Raw genomic sequence first — 19,588 nt, 5'->3', positions numbered from 1 at the left:
TATATACATTAAACATTTATATAATTAAATATATATGGTGGTAATTATGTCAAATAATTTGATAAAAAAAGGACATAATTGATTGAATAAATTATTTTTCTAATGAATACTGTTTTCAAATTCGATTCATATGTGAGCAAATAATTAAAGAATAAGTAGGATTCTGTGAATAATTATATTTATTTTTAATAAACTCAATTGACCAAAACAAAATTTTTTTTTCAAAAATTTCTTTTTTTTTTCGGAAGTAAATTCAAAATTAAGACATATATCTGTATATATGTATATGTATACATATATGTATATTATTATATATGTACGTATGTATATATATGGATATTATTCATTAATTTGATAATATATAAATGGAGGTAATTGAGTTGAATAATTCAATAAAATAAGCAAATAATCGATTAGAATAAATTATTTTTCCTAACAAATGTCATTTATATATAATTATTATGTGAGCAAATTATCCAAAAATACGTAGGATTTTTTGAATAATTACATCAATTTTTAATAAATTTATCCATTGTGAAAAAATTTTTTCTTCTCGAATTTCCCATTTTCTGAAAGTAAATTAAAAATCATAATATATATCTATATATATTTGTATATTATACAATAATAAAATTGAATATAAATACATTTATTTGTATATATATTACACATTCATATAATTAAATATAAATGGAGGTAATTATGTCAAATAATTTGATAAAAAAAGGACATAATTGATTGAATAAATTATTTTTTTAATGAATAATGTTTCCAAATTCGATTCATATGTGAGCAAATGATCAAAAAATAAGTAGGATTTTTTGAATAATTATATGTGTTTTCAATGAATTCAATTAACCAAAATAAATTTTTTTTTTCAAAAATTCCTTTTTTTTTCAGAAGTGAATTCAAAATTAAAATAAACATGTATATATATATATATATATGTGTATATATATTAGGGTGCTTTTTTTTTTGGACTATATTTTTTTTTTTTCGGTCCCATCGTGAAATTTTGTTGGAAATACAACAAAAAAAATTCCCTGAAAGATTGAGCCCTTAATATTAATATTAAGTGCTCGCCCAAGGCATGTAAAGATTTCCCGCTTAAAATACACGTAAACTTCAATTTTTTTCTTTAAAACATCTACAGTTCAGAGGCATTCTATGGTGTAGTCTAGGACGTCAGCAGGTTTTCTTCGGAGTGAAATGCTCTACATATATATGTATATTATTATATATGTACGTATGTATATATATGTATATTATTCATTAATTTAATTGGATATAAATGGCGGTAATTAAGTTAAATTATTCAATAAAATAAGAAAATAATTGATTTGAATAAATTATTTTCCCTAACAGATATTATTTATATTCAATTATTATGTGAGCAAATAATTTAAGAATACGTAGGATTTTTTGAATAATTATATCAATTTTTATTAAATTTATCCATAGTGAAAAAATTTTTTCTTTTCGGATTTCCCTTTTTCTGAAAATAAATTAAAAATAATAATATATGTCTATATACATTTGTATATTATACGATAATATAATTGAATATAAATACATTTATTTGTGTATATATTATACATTCATATAATTGAATGTAAATGGAGGTATTTATGTCAAATAATTTTATAAAAAAAGGACACAATTGATTGAATAAATTATTTTTGTAATGAATAATGTTTTCAAATTTGATTCATGTGTGAGCAAATAATTGAAAAATGGGTAGGATTTTTTGAATAAGTATATTTATTTTTGATGAATTTATCTGACGAAAAATAATTTTTTTTTGAAAAATCCCTTTTTCTTCAGAAGTAAATTCAAAATTAAGATATGTATGTGTATATATATATACATGTATATATATGTATAAATATATATATATATATATATATGTATATATATGTATATGTATGTATATATATATATATATATATATATGTATATCATTATATATGTACGTATGTATATGTATGTATATATATATATATATATGTATATCATTATATATGTACGTATGTACATGTATGTATATTATTTATTAATTTAATTGGATATAAATGGAGGTAATTAAGTTGAATAATTCAATAAAATAAGCAAATAATCGATTAGAATAAATTATTTTCCCTAACAAATATTATTTATATTCAGTTATTCCGTGAGCAAATTATTCAAAAATACGTAGGATTTTTTGAATAATTATATCAATTTTCAATAAATTCATCCATTATGAAAAAATTTTTTCTTTTCGAATTTCCCTTTTTCTGAAAGTAAATTAAAAATCATAATATATATCTATATATATTTGTATATTATACAATAATATAATTGAATATAAATGCATTTATTTGTATATACATCATACATTTATATAACCAAATATAAATGGAGGTAATTATGTCAAATAATTTGATAAAAAAAGGACATAATTGATTGAATAAATTATTTTTCCAATGAATAATGTTTTCAAATTCGATTCATATGTGAGCAAATGTTTAAAAAATAAGTAGGATTCTTTGAATAATTGTATTTATTTTTAACGAATTTAATTAACCGAAAAAAAAATTTTTTTTTCAAAAATTTCTTTTTTTCTTCAGAAGTAATTTCAAAATTGAAATATATATGTATATATATGAATATATATATATATATATATATATATATATATGTATATATCTATATTTATATATGTATATATATGTATATATATGTATATATGTATATATATATATTATTATATATGAACGTATGTATATACATGTATATTATTCATCAATTCAATTGAATATAAATGAAGGTAATTAATTTGAACAATTCAATGAAATAAGCGAAAAATTGGTTTGAATAAATTATTTTCCCTGAAGAATATTATTTATATTCAATTATTATGTGAGCAAATAATTTGAAAAAATGTAGGATTTTTTGAATGATTATATCAATTTTTAATGAATTTATCCATTGTGAAAAAATTTTTTCTTTTCGAATTTCTCTTTTTCTGAAAGTCAATCAAAAATCATAATTTATATCTATATATATTTGTATATTATACAAGAATATAATCAAATATAAACACTTTTATTTGTGTATATATTATACATTTATATAATTAAATATAAATAGAGGTAATTATGTCAAATAATTCGATAAAAAAAGGACATAATTGATCAAATAAATTATTTTTGTAATGAAAGATGTTTTCAAATTTGATTCATATGTGAGCAAATAATTAAAAAATGAGTAGGATTTTTCGAATGAATATATTTATTTTTGATGAATTTAATTAACCAAAAATAATTTTTTTTTTTCAAAAATTCCTTTTTTTTTCAGAAGTAAATTCAAAATTCAAATATATATGTATATATATATATATATATATGTATATATATATATATATATGTATATTATTATATATGGACGTATGTATATATTTATGTTATTCATTAATTTAGTTAGATGTAAATGGAGGTAATTAAGTTAAATAATTCAATAAAATAAGCAAATAATTGATTTGAATAAATTATTTTCCCTAACAGATATTATTTATATTCAATTATTATGTGAGCAAATAATTTAATAATACGTAGGATTTTTTGAATAATCATATCAATTTTCAATAAATTTATCCATTGTGAAAAAATTTTTTCTTTTCGAATTTCTCTTTTGCTGAAAGTAAATCAAAAATCATAACATATATCTATATATATTTGTATATTATACAATAATATAATTGAATATAAATACATTTATTTGTATACATATTATACATTCATATAATTAAATATAAATAGAGGTAATTATGTCAAATAATTCGATAAAAAAAGGACATAATTGATCAAATGAATTATTTTTGTAATGAAAGATGTTTCCAAATTCGATTCATATGTGAGCAAATGATCAAAAAATAAGTAGGATTTTTTGAATAATTATATGTGTTTTCAATGAATTCAATTAACCAAAATAAATTTTTTTTTTCAAAAATTCCTTTTTTTTTCAGAAGTGAATTCAAAATTAAAATAAACATGTATATATATATATATATATGTGTATATATATTAGGGTGCTTTTTTTTTTGGACTATATTTTTTTTTTTTCGGTCCCATCGTGAAATTTTGTTGGAAATACAACAAAAAAAATTCCCTGAAAGATTGAGCCCTTAATATTAATATTAAGTGCTCGCCCAAGGCATGTAAAGATTTCCCGCTTAAAATACACGTAAACTTCAATTTTTTTCTTTAAAACATCTACAGTTCAGAGGCATTCTATGGTGTAGTCTAGGACGTCAGCAGGTTTTCTTCGGAGTGAAATGCTCTACATATATATGTATATTATTATATATGTACGTATGTATATATATGTATATTATTCATTAATTTAATTGGATATAAATGGCGGTAATTAAGTTAAATTATTCAATAAAATAAGAAAATAATTGATTTGAATAAATTATTTTCCCTAACAGATATTATTTATATTCAATTATTATGTGAGCAAATAATTTAAGAATACGTAGGATTTTTTGAATAATTATATCAATTTTTATTAAATTTATCCATAGTGAAAAAATTTTTTCTTTTCGGATTTCCCTTTTTCTGAAAATAAATTAAAAATAATAATATATGTCTATATACATTTGTATATTATACGATAATATAATTGAATATAAATACATTTATTTGTGTATATATTATACATTCATATAATTGAATGTAAATGGAGGTATTTATGTCAAATAATTTTATAAAAAAAGGACACAATTGATTGAATAAATTATTTTTGTAATGAATAATGTTTTCAAATTTGATTCATGTGTGAGCAAATAATTGAAAAATGGGTAGGATTTTTTGAATAAGTATATTTATTTTTGATGAATTTATCTGACGAAAAATAATTTTTTTTTGAAAAATCCCTTTTTCTTCAGAAGTAAATTCAAAATTAAGATATGTATGTGTATATATATATACATGTATATATATGTATAAATATATATATATATATATATATGTATATATATGTATATGTATGTATATATATATATATATATATATGTATATCATTATATATGTACGTATGTATATGTATGTATATATATATATATATATGTATATCATTATATATGTACGTATGTACATGTATGTATATTATTTATTAATTTAATTGGATATAAATGGAGGTAATTAAGTTGAATAATTCAATAAAATAAGCAAATAATCGATTAGAATAAATTATTTTCCCTAACAAATATTATTTATATTCAGTTATTCCGTGAGCAAATTATTCAAAAATACGTAGGATTTTTTGAATAATTATATCAATTTTCAATAAATTCATCCATTATGAAAAAATTTTTTCTTTTCGAATTTCCCTTTTTCTGAAAGTAAATTAAAAATCATAATATATATCTATATATATTTGTATATTATACAATAATATAATTGAATATAAATGCATTTATTTGTATATACATCATACATTTATATAACCAAATATAAATGGAGGTAATTATGTCAAATAATTTGATAAAAAAAGGACATAATTGATTGAATAAATTATTTTTCCAATGAATAATGTTTTCAAATTCGATTCATATGTGAGCAAATGTTTAAAAAATAAGTAGGATTCTTTGAATAATTGTATTTATTTTTAACGAATTTAATTAACCGAAAAAAAAATTTTTTTTTCAAAAATTTCTTTTTTTCTTCAGAAGTAATTTCAAAATTGAAATATATATGTATATATATGAATATATATATATATATATATATATATATATATGTATATATCTATATTTATATATGTATATATATGTATATATATGTATATATGTATATATATATATTATTATATATGAACGTATGTATATACATGTATATTATTCATCAATTCAATTGAATATAAATGAAGGTAATTAATTTGAACAATTCAATGAAATAAGCGAAAAATTGGTTTGAATAAATTATTTTCCCTGAAGAATATTATTTATATTCAATTATTATGTGAGCAAATAATTTGAAAAAATGTAGGATTTTTTGAATGATTATATCAATTTTTAATGAATTTATCCATTGTGAAAAAATTTTTTCTTTTCGAATTTCTCTTTTTCTGAAAGTCAATCAAAAATCATAATTTATATCTATATATATTTGTATATTATACAAGAATATAATCAAATATAAACACTTTTATTTGTGTATATATTATACATTTATATAATTAAATATAAATAGAGGTAATTATGTCAAATAATTCGATAAAAAAAGGACATAATTGATCAAATAAATTATTTTTGTAATGAAAGATGTTTTCAAATTTGATTCATATGTGAGCAAATAATTAAAAAATGAGTAGGATTTTTCGAATGAATATATTTATTTTTGATGAATTTAATTAACCAAAAATAATTTTTTTTTTTCAAAAATTCCTTTTTTTTTCAGAAGTAAATTCAAAATTCAAATATATATGTATATATATATATATATATATGTATATATATATATATATATGTATATTATTATATATGGACGTATGTATATATTTATGTTATTCATTAATTTAGTTAGATGTAAATGGAGGTAATTAAGTTAAATAATTCAATAAAATAAGCAAATAATTGATTTGAATAAATTATTTTCCCTAACAGATATTATTTATATTCAATTATTATGTGAGCAAATAATTTAATAATACGTAGGATTTTTTGAATAATCATATCAATTTTCAATAAATTTATCCATTGTGAAAAAATTTTTTCTTTTCGAATTTCTCTTTTGCTGAAAGTAAATCAAAAATCATAACATATATCTATATATATTTGTATATTATACAATAATATAATTGAATATAAATACATTTATTTGTATACATATTATACATTCATATAATTAAATATAAATAGAGGTAATTATGTCAAATAATTCGATAAAAAAAGGACATAATTGATCAAATGAATTATTTTTGTAATGAAAGATGTTTTCAAATTTGATTCATATGTGAGCAAATAATTAAAAAATGAGTAGGATTTTTTGAATTATTATATTTATTTTTGATGAATTTAATTAACCAAAAATAATTTTTTTTTTTTCAAAAATTCCTTTTTTTTCAGAAGTAAATTCAAAATTCAAATATATATGTATATATATATATATATATATATATAAGTATATATATATATATGTATATTATTATATATGGACGTATGTATATATATGTATGTTATTCATTAATTTAGTTAGATGTAAATGGAGGTAATTAAGTTAAATAATTCAATAAAATAAGCAAATGATTGATTTGAATGAATTATTTTCCCTTACAGATATTATTAATATTCAATTATTATGTGAGCAAATTGTTGCGTACCAAGCAGCATTTAGGCTAAATAGACTGTAGCTAGCATAATATAGTTTGTAAGGTCTTCCAATGATTTCTGTGTTTATCCAAATGTTCACCCGATGGACGGTCATACCGAAACATACTTTTGTACCTGACCGCCATAAACGAAGGCCATAAAACCTTCGTCTGATAAGCTGGCACCCTCTATCCAACAAATTCCACTTTTTGGTCTGTGTGCCAGCTGTCAGCAATATAGTTTTATTATAGAGTGCATCTACGCACATTTTTTATGTTCTTGGCATGTTCGCCAGATTTGCCATCTGGCAATTTAAATTACCACTCTTCCGTGATTGGCGACCTCTGGACTTCCTTCTTGGGGTTTCCGGTCCGCTTGACCAATCATCGGTCTCATACTATTCGAATCCTGAAGTGAGCGTCAACGCCTTCTTCTCTAAGGATCTCGAAATTGTCAATCACGGAAGTCAGTCTAGCAACAACCACAGAACGAGTAACATCACATCCAAGATTTGACTTAGTATACTTCTTTAACGTCACATCGACTATTTGATTTATTAACTTCTTCATCCTTCTAAACTTCGGTGTAACAACCATATACGTGAATAAAGCGTTAAGTTTTTCAAAATAAAGCACCGCGCAATATTAAGTTGGCGCGCGGGTTCCCGTTTGGCGTGGCATCCCCTTTTCTCGACCAAAGGGGTGACGAGACTTACACCCTCGTCAGGTATCGTACCAACGTCGCGAGGAGACGGGACATTTTTGGTCCTTCGAGCCGGATGTTATATTTGTTCGGGAAAACTTCGTTTAAGAAGAGCTAGATTCCGGTATTGCACCGTCATTTTACACAAAGAACATTCACCACTTCACAGTGCGGTCCATAGCGCGCGTGTCGGTGAACAAGCAGGCGCAGTCGTCTTTATTCCTGCAGACTTTACATACTGCAGAAACAATCATTGTCAACGGGGTATCCGACATTGTACAGTGAAGACAACACCGGGATCTCTGATCATCAACGGTAAGCTTGTACTTGGGTAGCCAATTCCACACATCCCTTAATAGTTCCATTGGTCATTTTCCTATTTTCCTACGTCCATAAAATATTCGCGATGCTGGGAAATAATGAACTGGTTTCCGTAATGACACCGACGTCTCCACTACTCACCATCGAGGCGTGTAAGGTACGAAGAAAAACGATTAAGGCTCAAATTACCAGATTCAAGAATTTCGTGGAATCGGAGGAAAATTCGCAGTCCTTTGACCGCTTAGAAGTCCGCATGGAGGGGATGCAGAAATATTTTAAAGAATTCCACGAAGTACAAACCATGTTAGAATTACAACAACCGGAAGAAGATCACGAATCGGTCCGAATGGAAATCGAAAACAATTATTATGACGCGACGGCTCGCGCGAGAGCACTCATACGTGCATGCAACCCGCCAACTACACAGCGGTCTACAGAAAGTCGCGAGAGTCCAAACCCTTTTAGTTTTCGGGGTCAGGAACATAGACATAAAAGGCTTCCTCAACTCAACCCACCGACATTTGACGGGCAGTTAGAATCGTGGGCGACTTTCAAAACGCGATTCATGTCCATGATTAATCGAAACGATGATTTATCAGACTCGGAAAAGCTAGAGTACCTACAGTCGGCTTTAACGGGCAAGGCAGCCAAGGTAATTAAGGTAGTAGCCCGGTGTGACGGGTTCAAAAAATCGATTTTTTTTTTTTTACATTTTTCGGAAGAAAAACATCTTAAAAATATGCTATAAAAATTTCAGACGTAAATTTTAATTATTCTTAAAGTTATAGCTAAAATAAGAGAGCGCGCCGTAGTGTGTATGAAAGCGTCGCTGTCAAATCTTTTGCTAATATTGTGCTTAAAAAGCCAACTCCAAAGAAGCCAGAACTTTACGTAGAGCTCTAAAAGCTGCTGAAAATGACAACTTTGAGGAAACGGAAGGACTGCTCTATGCACCAGGCATAGCTGATTAATGTAAGTATAATTTTATTGAAAAAAATCTGTTGTCAAAACTTTAAAAGCGTTTTTCTCAAAACCATGTTTTCGAAAGTTCGGGGAATCACTGACTCAAAACTATTCAACCGATTTAGCTAAAAATTTAACCCGTTATCCTAGACACACATATCTAGATGCCGAACCTTCAAAACATTTAATTTTTTAATTATAAACTATTTTATTTAAACAATTTATGAAGAAAAAAAATTAGATTTTGAGAACTTTTTTCACAAGTCCGCCATTTTGTTTTTGTTTTTTTATTTTTATGTATATTTAAGGTTCGGGACCTAAAATGAAGTCTACAGAATAATAATCTCTTTGAATTTTTTATTTCAGATGACTTTGGAAGGCTGTGTGTTTCCCCGAACCAACTCATCTTTTCTTTGAGGACTCCATATTGACGTCAAAAATTTTAAACAAATTAATGTAAAATTAACTTTAAAAAAAATTTTTTATATACTTCAAAACACCAATAAAAACATGTAAAAACTTTAAAACGATAGCATTTTATTTACTTTTTAAAAAAAAATCATGAAAAAACGTCTAAATTTCGGTCGTCACACCGGACTACTACCTTAACTCCTTAGAGGCTACGGAAGCCAACTATCGTGATGCATGGGATTTATTAATTTCAAAATATGACAATACTCGGAAAACAATTTTGCGACATTGGAATATATTAGAGAATCTCGAGCCTCTGAAAAATGAAAATGCGGATGCAATAGAAGACCTCGTAGACACCATTCAACAGCATCTTCGATCCCTCAAGGGACTCAACCAAGAAGTCGACAAATGGGATTGTGTGATACTCTCTCTCATCATGAGAAAAATTAGTAAACCCTTAACGCGGCAATGGGAGTTAACGTTGGAGGACAATAAACTTCCGTCGTATCTATCATTGATACAATTTCTAATTAAGCACGCGAATTGTTCCGAACCAAAACCAACCCAAACAACGCCGGGCAGGCAAGGGCAAAAAACATTACTCGCGGGTGGCAAGTTGTCAACCGCAGGCAGCAAGAGTACGCATCAGACCTTTTCCACCACCACCAACGAGGCATGGAAATGTTCGGTGTGTCAAGAGAAGCATGCAATATATCAGTGCACGAAATTCCTCGATCTTTCGATTGAAGATCACATCAAGGCAGCGTCACGCGAATCATTGTGCCTCAATTGTTTGCGAGGAACACATAAAACAAGGTCATGTACCTCCAAGGGGCGGTGTCGTGAATGCCATAAGCAACATCATACGACGGTTCATCGCGTAATCGTCGACACACCGACCACCGAAGAAGCATGACTACCTGAGGCTCCGACAAGGGAGACCGAAGCAGGTATGAGCTTCGTCGTCAATACCGCGGTCCGTAAACTTATGGTGACTGCAATGGTCAACGCGACCGATCGTCATAAAGCACACGTACCTTGCCGAGCTCTCATCGACACATGCTCTACCGCTAACTTCGTCACCGAAGACTTCGCTGCTACGTTACGATTACCACGAAAACGATGCAACCTATCGGTCGGGACCCTTAACGGCCTTGCCACACAGAGCCAAGGACGTGTCACGATCATGATAAGTTCACGTTACAACAATTACAGCAGGACATTGGATTTCCTTACTGTATCCCGCATTGCGTCACTCGTGCCTGATACGCAAATCGAGCGGGAATTAATACCAATCCCTCCAAATATCAATCTGGCCGATCCCGGCTTTCATAAACCGGCACCCGTTCAAATGCTCATTAGCGCAGGGCCGGCATTAACTCTCCTGTCAATCGGGCAGATCAATTTATCCTCACCTGGCGGGCCAGATCTTCACTTACAAAAAACGCAACTTGGATGGGTCATTGGGGGTAATGTGGCTCCTGCCATTAAACCTCAACCGGATTTTAGATGTTATCTATCCGAAATTCCACCAGACATCTCTGCGTTTTGGGAAATCGACGAAGGTCCTTCCAACGAACATTTATCTAAGGAGGAACAAGCCTGCGAAGATCATTTCTCGGCCACTGTGAGCCGAAACGAGGAAGGCCGATACATCGTCGCATTGCCGTTTAAGGCCAATAACAAGCTTCTCGGGAAGTCACGCGAAATCGCTCTAAAACGTTTCTATAGTTTAGAACGAACATTCAAGAACAACCCAGAATTGCGCAAAAATTACGCCGCGATCATTCGCGAGTATTCAAACTTGGGGTTCCTGTCAAGGGTTTATGATGCCCGGGAAGAAGGGTTTTACCTGCCCCACCACGCAGTCGTCAAGGCAACAAGCCTTACGACAAAAACTCGAATCGTCTTCGATGGATCAGCTGCGTCCACTACGGGTGTCTCTCTTAACCAGACATTAATGGTTGGCCCGACAATCCAAGCTGATCTTTTTACAATCTTATTGCGCTTTCGGACCCACAACTATGTATTGACAGGTGATATTGAAAAGATGTACCTTCAAGTACAAGTGCGGCCCGAAGACCGTAAATATCAAAGAATTCTGTGGCGTGACGAGCAAGGTCAAATAAACACTTATGAGCTGAACACAGTCACCTTTGGCCTATCAGCCTCTCCGTTTCTGGCCATACGAAGCTTGCATCAACTCGCAATGGACGAAGCGGAACAATTTCCCTTGGCAGCAGACATCCTCCGACGGGACTTATACGTCGACGACCTGCTCACGGGAGCTCCGACCCTCGAAGAAGCGACCAGAATTAGAGACGAAATTATTGCTCTATTGCATCGAGGCAAATTCAACTTGCGACAGTGCGCGTCCAATTCGACTGAACTCCTGTGCGGTCTGACGGATCAGTCGATCAATTTACAACTACAATCCAGCGATGACAAAACATTGAAGACTTTAGGTATTTATTGGAACTCACAGCAAGACGCCATCATTTACACTGTGAAGAAAATGGCGATTCCCAATAAGACTACAAAAAGAATTATTCTTTCCGAAGTCGCGAAAATCTTCGATCCTCTGGGACTGCTCCAACCTGTCATTGTTACGGCTAAACTTATCATGCAGCAATTATGGAAACTGGAGCTGGCTTGGGATGAAACGCTACCCGCCAATATTCACACTGCATGGGTCGATTTCTCGTCACATCTTTCCGAGTTACACAACCTGACATTCAGGCGGAAAATATTATCCAGCAATTCCGAACAAATACAACTCCATGGCTTTTGCGATGCTAGCGAAAAGGCATATGGAGCTTGTATATATTTGCGATCAACAAACTCTTCAGGAGAAGTGTACTCTCAACTTGTCTGCGCGAAATCAAGAGTCGCTCCAATGAAAAAGGTACAAACGATACCCCGTCTCGAACTTTGCGCGGCTAAGCTGCTAACAACCCTCTATAAAACCGTTATGGAGGCGCTCAATGTACGAATGGATCGGTCGATATTCTGGACTGATTCTACGATTGTACAGCACTGGATCAATACATCCCCCCATAAATTGAAAACATTTGTCGCGAATCGAATTGCCGAAATACGACAAGCTACAAATCCGGACGATTGGAGACACGTGCGATCGCACGAGAACCCTGCCGATCAATTATCCAGGGGTCAATCGCCGGAAGAATTTTTACGAAACAATCTCTGGAGAACGGGTCCATCCTGGTTAAAGGAAGAAGAAAGCACATGGCCGAACTTCAAGATTCAAATTCCAACACTGGACGAGGAAATGAGAAAGGACTCGTGCTTCACCGTTGCTGTCAACAACCACGAAATTCTCGAGCGATATTCTTCGATTGGCAAGTTACGACGGATACTATCGTATTGTTTACGAATGAAAAAGGATAATCAATTTAAGGGCATTCCTACCGTTCAAGAGATCCGACAAACTAATCAACGGATAATCAAATTGGTTCAATCTAGCAGCTTCATGCAAGAAATCCACGATCTACAGAACGGAAAACCCCTCAACTCGAAAAGTCGGTTGCTATCACTCAGTCCATTCCTCGACGAAGCCGGAATTTTACGTGTCGGAGGAAGACTGCGACACGCAGACATATCACACAATCAACGTCATCCTATTTTACTTCCAAAGTAGAATCATATAACCAACCTCATTATTGAAAACGGCCATCAATCTCATGCCCATGCAGGCGTCCAGTCTACTTTATACAGCCTGAGACAACGTTACTGGGTAATTGACGGACGAAATCAGGTTCGCAAAATGATACTTCGATGTGTAAAATGTATGCGAGCAAAGCCACCAACCATAAACTATATTATGGGGCAACTACCGAAAGGCCGGGTTACAGAAGCACGACCATTCAGCAACGTTGGGGTGGATTATTGCGGTCCATTCTACATGAAGGAAAAACGATTCCGTAATCGAGCCCGAGTCAAAATATACGTCGCGGTTTTCGTGTGTCTCGTAGTCAAGGCTGTTCATCTCGAAGTCGTCAGCGACATGACTTCTGAAGGCTTCATCGCTGCTCTTCGCCGTTTTGTAGCTCGACGTGGAAAACCTTCGATCATCAGCTCGGACAACGGGTCGAACTTTGTGGAAGCAAAAACCGAAATCGAAGACATTCAGAGGTTACTTGGTTCAAACGAACATAACACCAAGGTGCATGACTTCTTATTGGAAAAGGAGATCAAGTGGAAATTTATCCCTCCGTCATCACCACACTTCGGTGGCATCTGGGAAGCAGCGGTCAAATCCTTTAAGCACCATCTGAGACGGATCCTCGGAAATGTTCTTCTCTGCTTTAAAGATTTCAACACTCTCGTAGTTGAGATCGAGAGTATTCTAAACTCGAGACCGTTAACCCCTTTATCCTCGGATCCTAACGACCCCTTAGCTCTTACTCCTGGTCACTTCCTGATTGGCGAACCCATGACTAGCCTGCCTGAGATTGATTTTAGCACAACACCATCCAACCGTCTATCCACCTGGAAACACGTACAGAAACTCAGGCGAGATTTCTGGTCAAGATGGCATAAGGAATATGTCAATGAGCTCAATGTTCGACATAAATGGAACAGGGGAGACCACACCGTCGACGTTGGATCCGTTGTCGTCATTAAAAACGATAATCTTCCACCATTACAATGGCACTTGGGTCGCGTCACCGCAGCACATCCGGGAGCAGACGGCATCATCCGGACCGTCCAGGTCAAAACGGCGACTGGGACCTTTGATCGAAGCATTAAAAAATTGGCACCACTGCCCATTGAGAATATTGAAAGGACAATCGCGTCTACGAGCAGTGAAAACTCTAAAACGATTATGTAAACTAACTGCTAACAATGTTGTTTTTCTTGTTTGATCGGTAACCCTCTCAACGGGGGGAGTATGTTGCGTACCACACGGTGAGTCTTAATATTTTTAAATGAAAAGTTCGAGGACCCCAAAACTACGATTGGGAATTTGTTATAAATCGTCTCTATAATACATTTTTCATCAACTTGAAATAATCCCCTGGGCCGTTTTTTTTATTTCTTAAAAATTCGTCAAAATTGCTATGTATAATAACTTAAACGCTAAATAAGCTGGTTCATTCTTATGATACGAGTTTGAATAAATATTTAAGTAAGTTAAAGTACTTGCAAATCATTATTGTAATAGTAACATGAATATTTTATTCAAGTATTTTTCAACAATCACTAAAAACTAGCCATATTTATAAAATTAATAAAATAATTTTTTTTTTTGAAAAAGAAATTTTTATTTGAAAAAAGTTACACGAACTTACAATGTACATTGAAAGTACAAGTACATGTATAGTACTTGTTTATATTGTGATATGCTTAACGAGTGTAGCCACGAATGTATTATTTGCTTATTAATAACTCCTTTAATCCACTGTCCTTTTGTCATCATATATAAATAAATGTTTTTTCATTTAATTATATCAATGTATGAAATTCGAATATATACATATATATATATACTACGATTTTTAATTTACTTTCAAAAAAAGGGAAATTTGAAAAAAAAAAATTTTTTCCACAGTAATTGAATTCATTAAAAATAAATATAATTATTTAAAAGATCGTATGTATTTTCTAATCATTCGCTCACGTATTAATTAAAATATAAATATCATCCGTTAAGAAAAATAATTTATTCAAATCAATTATTTCCTCATTCTATTAACTTATTTTACTTAATTACCTCCATTTATATTCAATTATATTAATGTATAATATTTCGATGTATAAATATATATATATATTATGATTTTAATTGACTTTTGAAAAAAGAGAAATTTGAAAAAAAAAAATTTTTTTACTATAATTGAATTTATTGGAAATAAATATAATTATTCAAGAAATCCTATGTATTTATTAATTATTTGCTCAGATATTGATTAAAATATAAATATTATCCGTTAAAAAAAATAATTTATTTAAATCAATTATTTCCTTATTCTATTAAATTATTTAACTTGATTACCTCCATTCATATTTAATCATATTAATGTATAATATTCCAATATATACATATATATATATATTATGATTTTTAATTTACTTTTAAAAAAAGAGAAATTTGAGAAAAAAAAATTTTTTTCACAGTAACGAAATTCATTAAAAATAGATATAATTATTCAAACAATCCTATGTATTTCGTAATTATATGCTCACATATTCATTGAAATATAAATATTATTCGTTGAGAAAAATAATTTATTCGAATCAATTATTTGCTTATTTCATTGAATTATTTAACTTAATCACCTCCGTTTACATTCGATCATATTAATGTATAAAATATTTATAAATGAATGTATTTATATTTGAATATATTATTGTATAATATTCAAATATACACATATATATATATTATGATTTTTAATTTACTTTCAAAAAAGAGAAGTTTGAAAAAAAAAGAATTTTTTTACTATAATTAAATTCATTCAAAATAAATATAATTATTCAAAAAATCCTATGTATTTTTCAATTATTTGCTCATATATCAATTGAAATGTAAATATCATTCGTTAGGAATAATAATTCATTTAAATCAATTATTTCCTTATTTTATTAAATTATTTGACTGAATTACCTCCATTTATATTCAATTATATTATTGTATAATATATACATAAAAAAATGTATTGATATTTGATTATATGAATGGATAATATTCGAATATATACATAGATATATATAATGATTTTCAATTTATTTTTTGAAAAAAAGTAATTTAAAAAAAAAAATTTTTTCACAGTCATTAAATTCATTAAAAATGAATATAATTATTCAAAAAATCCTACATATTTTTTAATTATTCGCTCACGTATTAATTAAAATATAAACATCATCAGTTAGGAAAAATAATTTATTCAAATCTATTATATCTTTATCTTATTGGATTATTTAACTTAATTACCTCCATTTATATTCAATTATAATAATGTATAATATATATATACTCCTCGCAAAAATTAAGGGAACAACAAAATTTTCGAAATTTTGTGGTGATTTTCAACAGGCTGTATTTCAGTGAAAAACGGTCGTACAAGAAATAAAAGAACAAAGCTTTTGAAGCTTGAAGACTCTAGTTTTTGAATTTTTTGGTTAAAAATTTTTCGAAGCACTATTAGCCATGCAATCCTTGGATAAAGCACAAAGAAAACATTTTCAAAATTTTTTACATTTTTTTTTTCGCTCTACGGGCATGGAAAAATTTTTCCGAACTAAACCAATGCATAGGTCGCATAGCCTGTTCATTCAGCTTCAAAATGCTTTTTTTTAAACCTCGATACGACCATTTGTCTTTGAGATATCGAATTTCGAATGCCAAAGGATCCTTTTTCACTCAACTGCCGATATCTCTGGAACTACTGGTCGCACAGCGAGCCGAAGGGCAGTTTCTTTTTCTGCAGAAAATTTCCTACAAAAATCTGTCAAGGTTGATGTCAAAAAAAATTTTTTGCCACCTGTAACGTTAACGTGAAAAAAGAGCAAAAAAATGCCATTTTGCCTTTTTTTGGATAATCGACTGTATCTTCGTCAATATTGGGGGGAAAGCTTAGGTTAGAAGAAAATTTTACAGCCTAATGTACCCCAAAGGTCCCCCCAAATCGGTAGATCGATCGGTTCAGCGGTTTTCCTGGACCGATTGATTGAAATTTTGAAAAAATTGGGAGAACAAGGTTCCTTAAGAAACAAAAGCCTTGTTCCCTTAATTTTTTCAAAATTTCAATCAATCGGTCCAGGAAAACCGCTGAACCGATCGATCTACCGATTTAGGGGGACCTTTGGGGTACATTAGGCTATAAAATTTTCTTCTAACCTAAGCTTTCCCCCCAATATTGACGAAGATACAGTCGATTATCCAAAAAAAGGCAAAATGGCATTTTTTTGCTCTTTTTTCACGTTAACGCTACAGGTGGAAAAAAATTTTTTTTGACATCAACCTTGACAGATTTTTGTAGGAAATTTTCTGCAGAAAAAGAAACTGCCCTTCGGCTCGCTGTGCGACCAGTAGTTCCACAGATATCGGCAGTTGAGTGAAAAAGGATCCTTTGGCATTCGAAATTCGATATCTCAAAGACAAATGGTCGTATCGAGGTTTAAAAAAAAGGATTTTGAAGCTAAATGAACAGGCTATGCGACCTATGCATTGGTTTAGTTCGGAAAAATTTTTCCATGCCCGTAGAGCGAAAAAAAAAATGTAAAAAATTTTGAAAATTTTTTCTTTGTGCTTTATCCAAGGATTGCATGGCTAATAGTGCTTCGAAAAATTTTTAACCAAAAAATTCAAAAACTAGAGTCTTCAAGCTTCAAAAGCTTGGTTTTTTTATTTCTTGTACGACCATTTTTCACTGAAATACAGCCTGTTGAAAATCACGAAAAAATTTCGAAAATTTTGTTGTTCCCTTAATTTTTGCGAGAAGTGTATAAATAAATGTATTTTTATTTGATTTCATTAGTGGATAGTATTCAAATATATACATATATGTATATTATGATTTTTCATTTACTTTGAAAAAAAGGGAAATTTGAAAAAAAAAACTTCTTTACTATAATTAAATTCATAAAAAATAAATATAATTATTCAAAAAATCCTACGTATTTTTCAATTATTTGCTTACATAATGATAAGGATATGAATATTATACATGAGGAAAAATAAATCATTCAAATCAATTATTTCCTTATTTTATTAAATTACCTAACCTCATTACATCCATTTAAATTCAATTATATTATTGTATAATATATATATAAATAAATGTATTTATATTTGATTATATCAATGTATAAAATTCAAATATATACACATATATATATATATAATGATTTTGAATTTACTTTTAAAAAAAGAGAAATTTGAAAAAAAAAAATTTTTTTACAGTTATTGAATTCATTAAAAATAAACATAATTATCCAAAAATTACTATTCTTTTTGAATTATTTGCTTACATATTAATTAAAATATAAATATTATTCGTTAAGAAAAATAATTCATTCAAATCAATTATTTGCTTATTTTATTGAATTATTTAACTTAATTACCTCCGTTTATAACCAATTATATTAATGGATAATATACATATATATACATACGTACATATATAATAATATACATATATATATATATATATGTATATATATATATATACATATTATAATTTTGAATGTACTTTTAAGAAAAGAGGAATTTTTGAAAAAAAAATTTTTCGACAATAATTAAATTCATTAAAAATGAATATGGTTATTGAAAAGATCCTGAATATTTTTCTCTCATTTACTCACATATTAACTGAAATGAAAATATGATTCATTAGAAAAATCAATTTATTTATTCACTAATATCCTTTTTTTATCAAATTATTTGACATAAATACCTCCATTTATATTTAATTATATTAATGTATCATATATATACAAATAAATGTATTTATATTTAATCATATTAATGTATAATATACAAATACATATATATTTATATACATTATGATTTTCAGTTTACTTTTAGAGAAACAGAAATTCAAAGAACAAAAAAATTGTTTACAATAATTAAATTCATTGAAAATTTATATGATTATTCAAAAAAACTTACGTATTTTTTCAATATTTGCTCACATATCAATTGAAATATGAATATTATCAGTTAAGAAAAATAATCTATTCAAATCTATTATTTCCTCATTTCAGTGGATTATTTAAATTAATTACCTTCATTTATATTCTATCACAGTAATGTGTTATATGTATATAAATAAATGTATTTATATTTCAATATGGGCTATTCCGCGTCAA

General features: G+C 28.8%; 1 protein-coding gene across 1 annotated transcript; it reads left to right on the top strand.

Annotated features, from left to right (window-relative positions):
• Positions 1-8,492: 8,492 nt before the first annotated feature.
• LOC124309806 (uncharacterized) lies at positions 8,493-14,606 on the top strand. Its single transcript, XM_046773556.1, has 4 exons — positions 8,493-9,032; positions 9,945-10,570; positions 10,691-13,293; positions 13,468-14,606. Exons 1-4 carry the CDS (start codon positions 8,493-8,495, stop codon positions 14,604-14,606), a joined length of 4,908 nt encoding a protein of 1,635 aa, XP_046629512.1.
• Positions 14,607-19,588: the final 4,982 nt, after the last annotated feature.

This window comes from Neodiprion virginianus, unplaced genomic scaffold, assembly GCF_021901495.1.
Source record: "Neodiprion virginianus isolate iyNeoVirg1 unplaced genomic scaffold, iyNeoVirg1.1 ptg000042l, whole genome shotgun sequence".
In the NCBI taxonomy this organism is placed as follows: Eukaryota; Metazoa; Arthropoda; class Insecta; order Hymenoptera; family Diprionidae; genus Neodiprion; species Neodiprion virginianus.
This window is presented reverse-complemented; position numbering and strand designations above follow the sequence as displayed.

Coding starts and splice junctions, on each gene's coding strand:
- LOC124309806 (XM_046773556.1), top strand. CDS start 8,493: ATGACACCGACGTCTCCACTACTCACCATCGAGGCGTGTAAGGTACGA. Junction 9,033..9,944: donor CGGGCAAGGCAGCCAAGGTA/ATTAAGGTAGTA, acceptor CCGGACTACTAC/CTTAACTCCTTAGAGGCTAC. Junction 10,571..10,690: donor CGAGGAACACATAAAACAAG/GTCATGTACCTC, acceptor GGCTCCGACAAG/GGAGACCGAAGCAGGTATGA.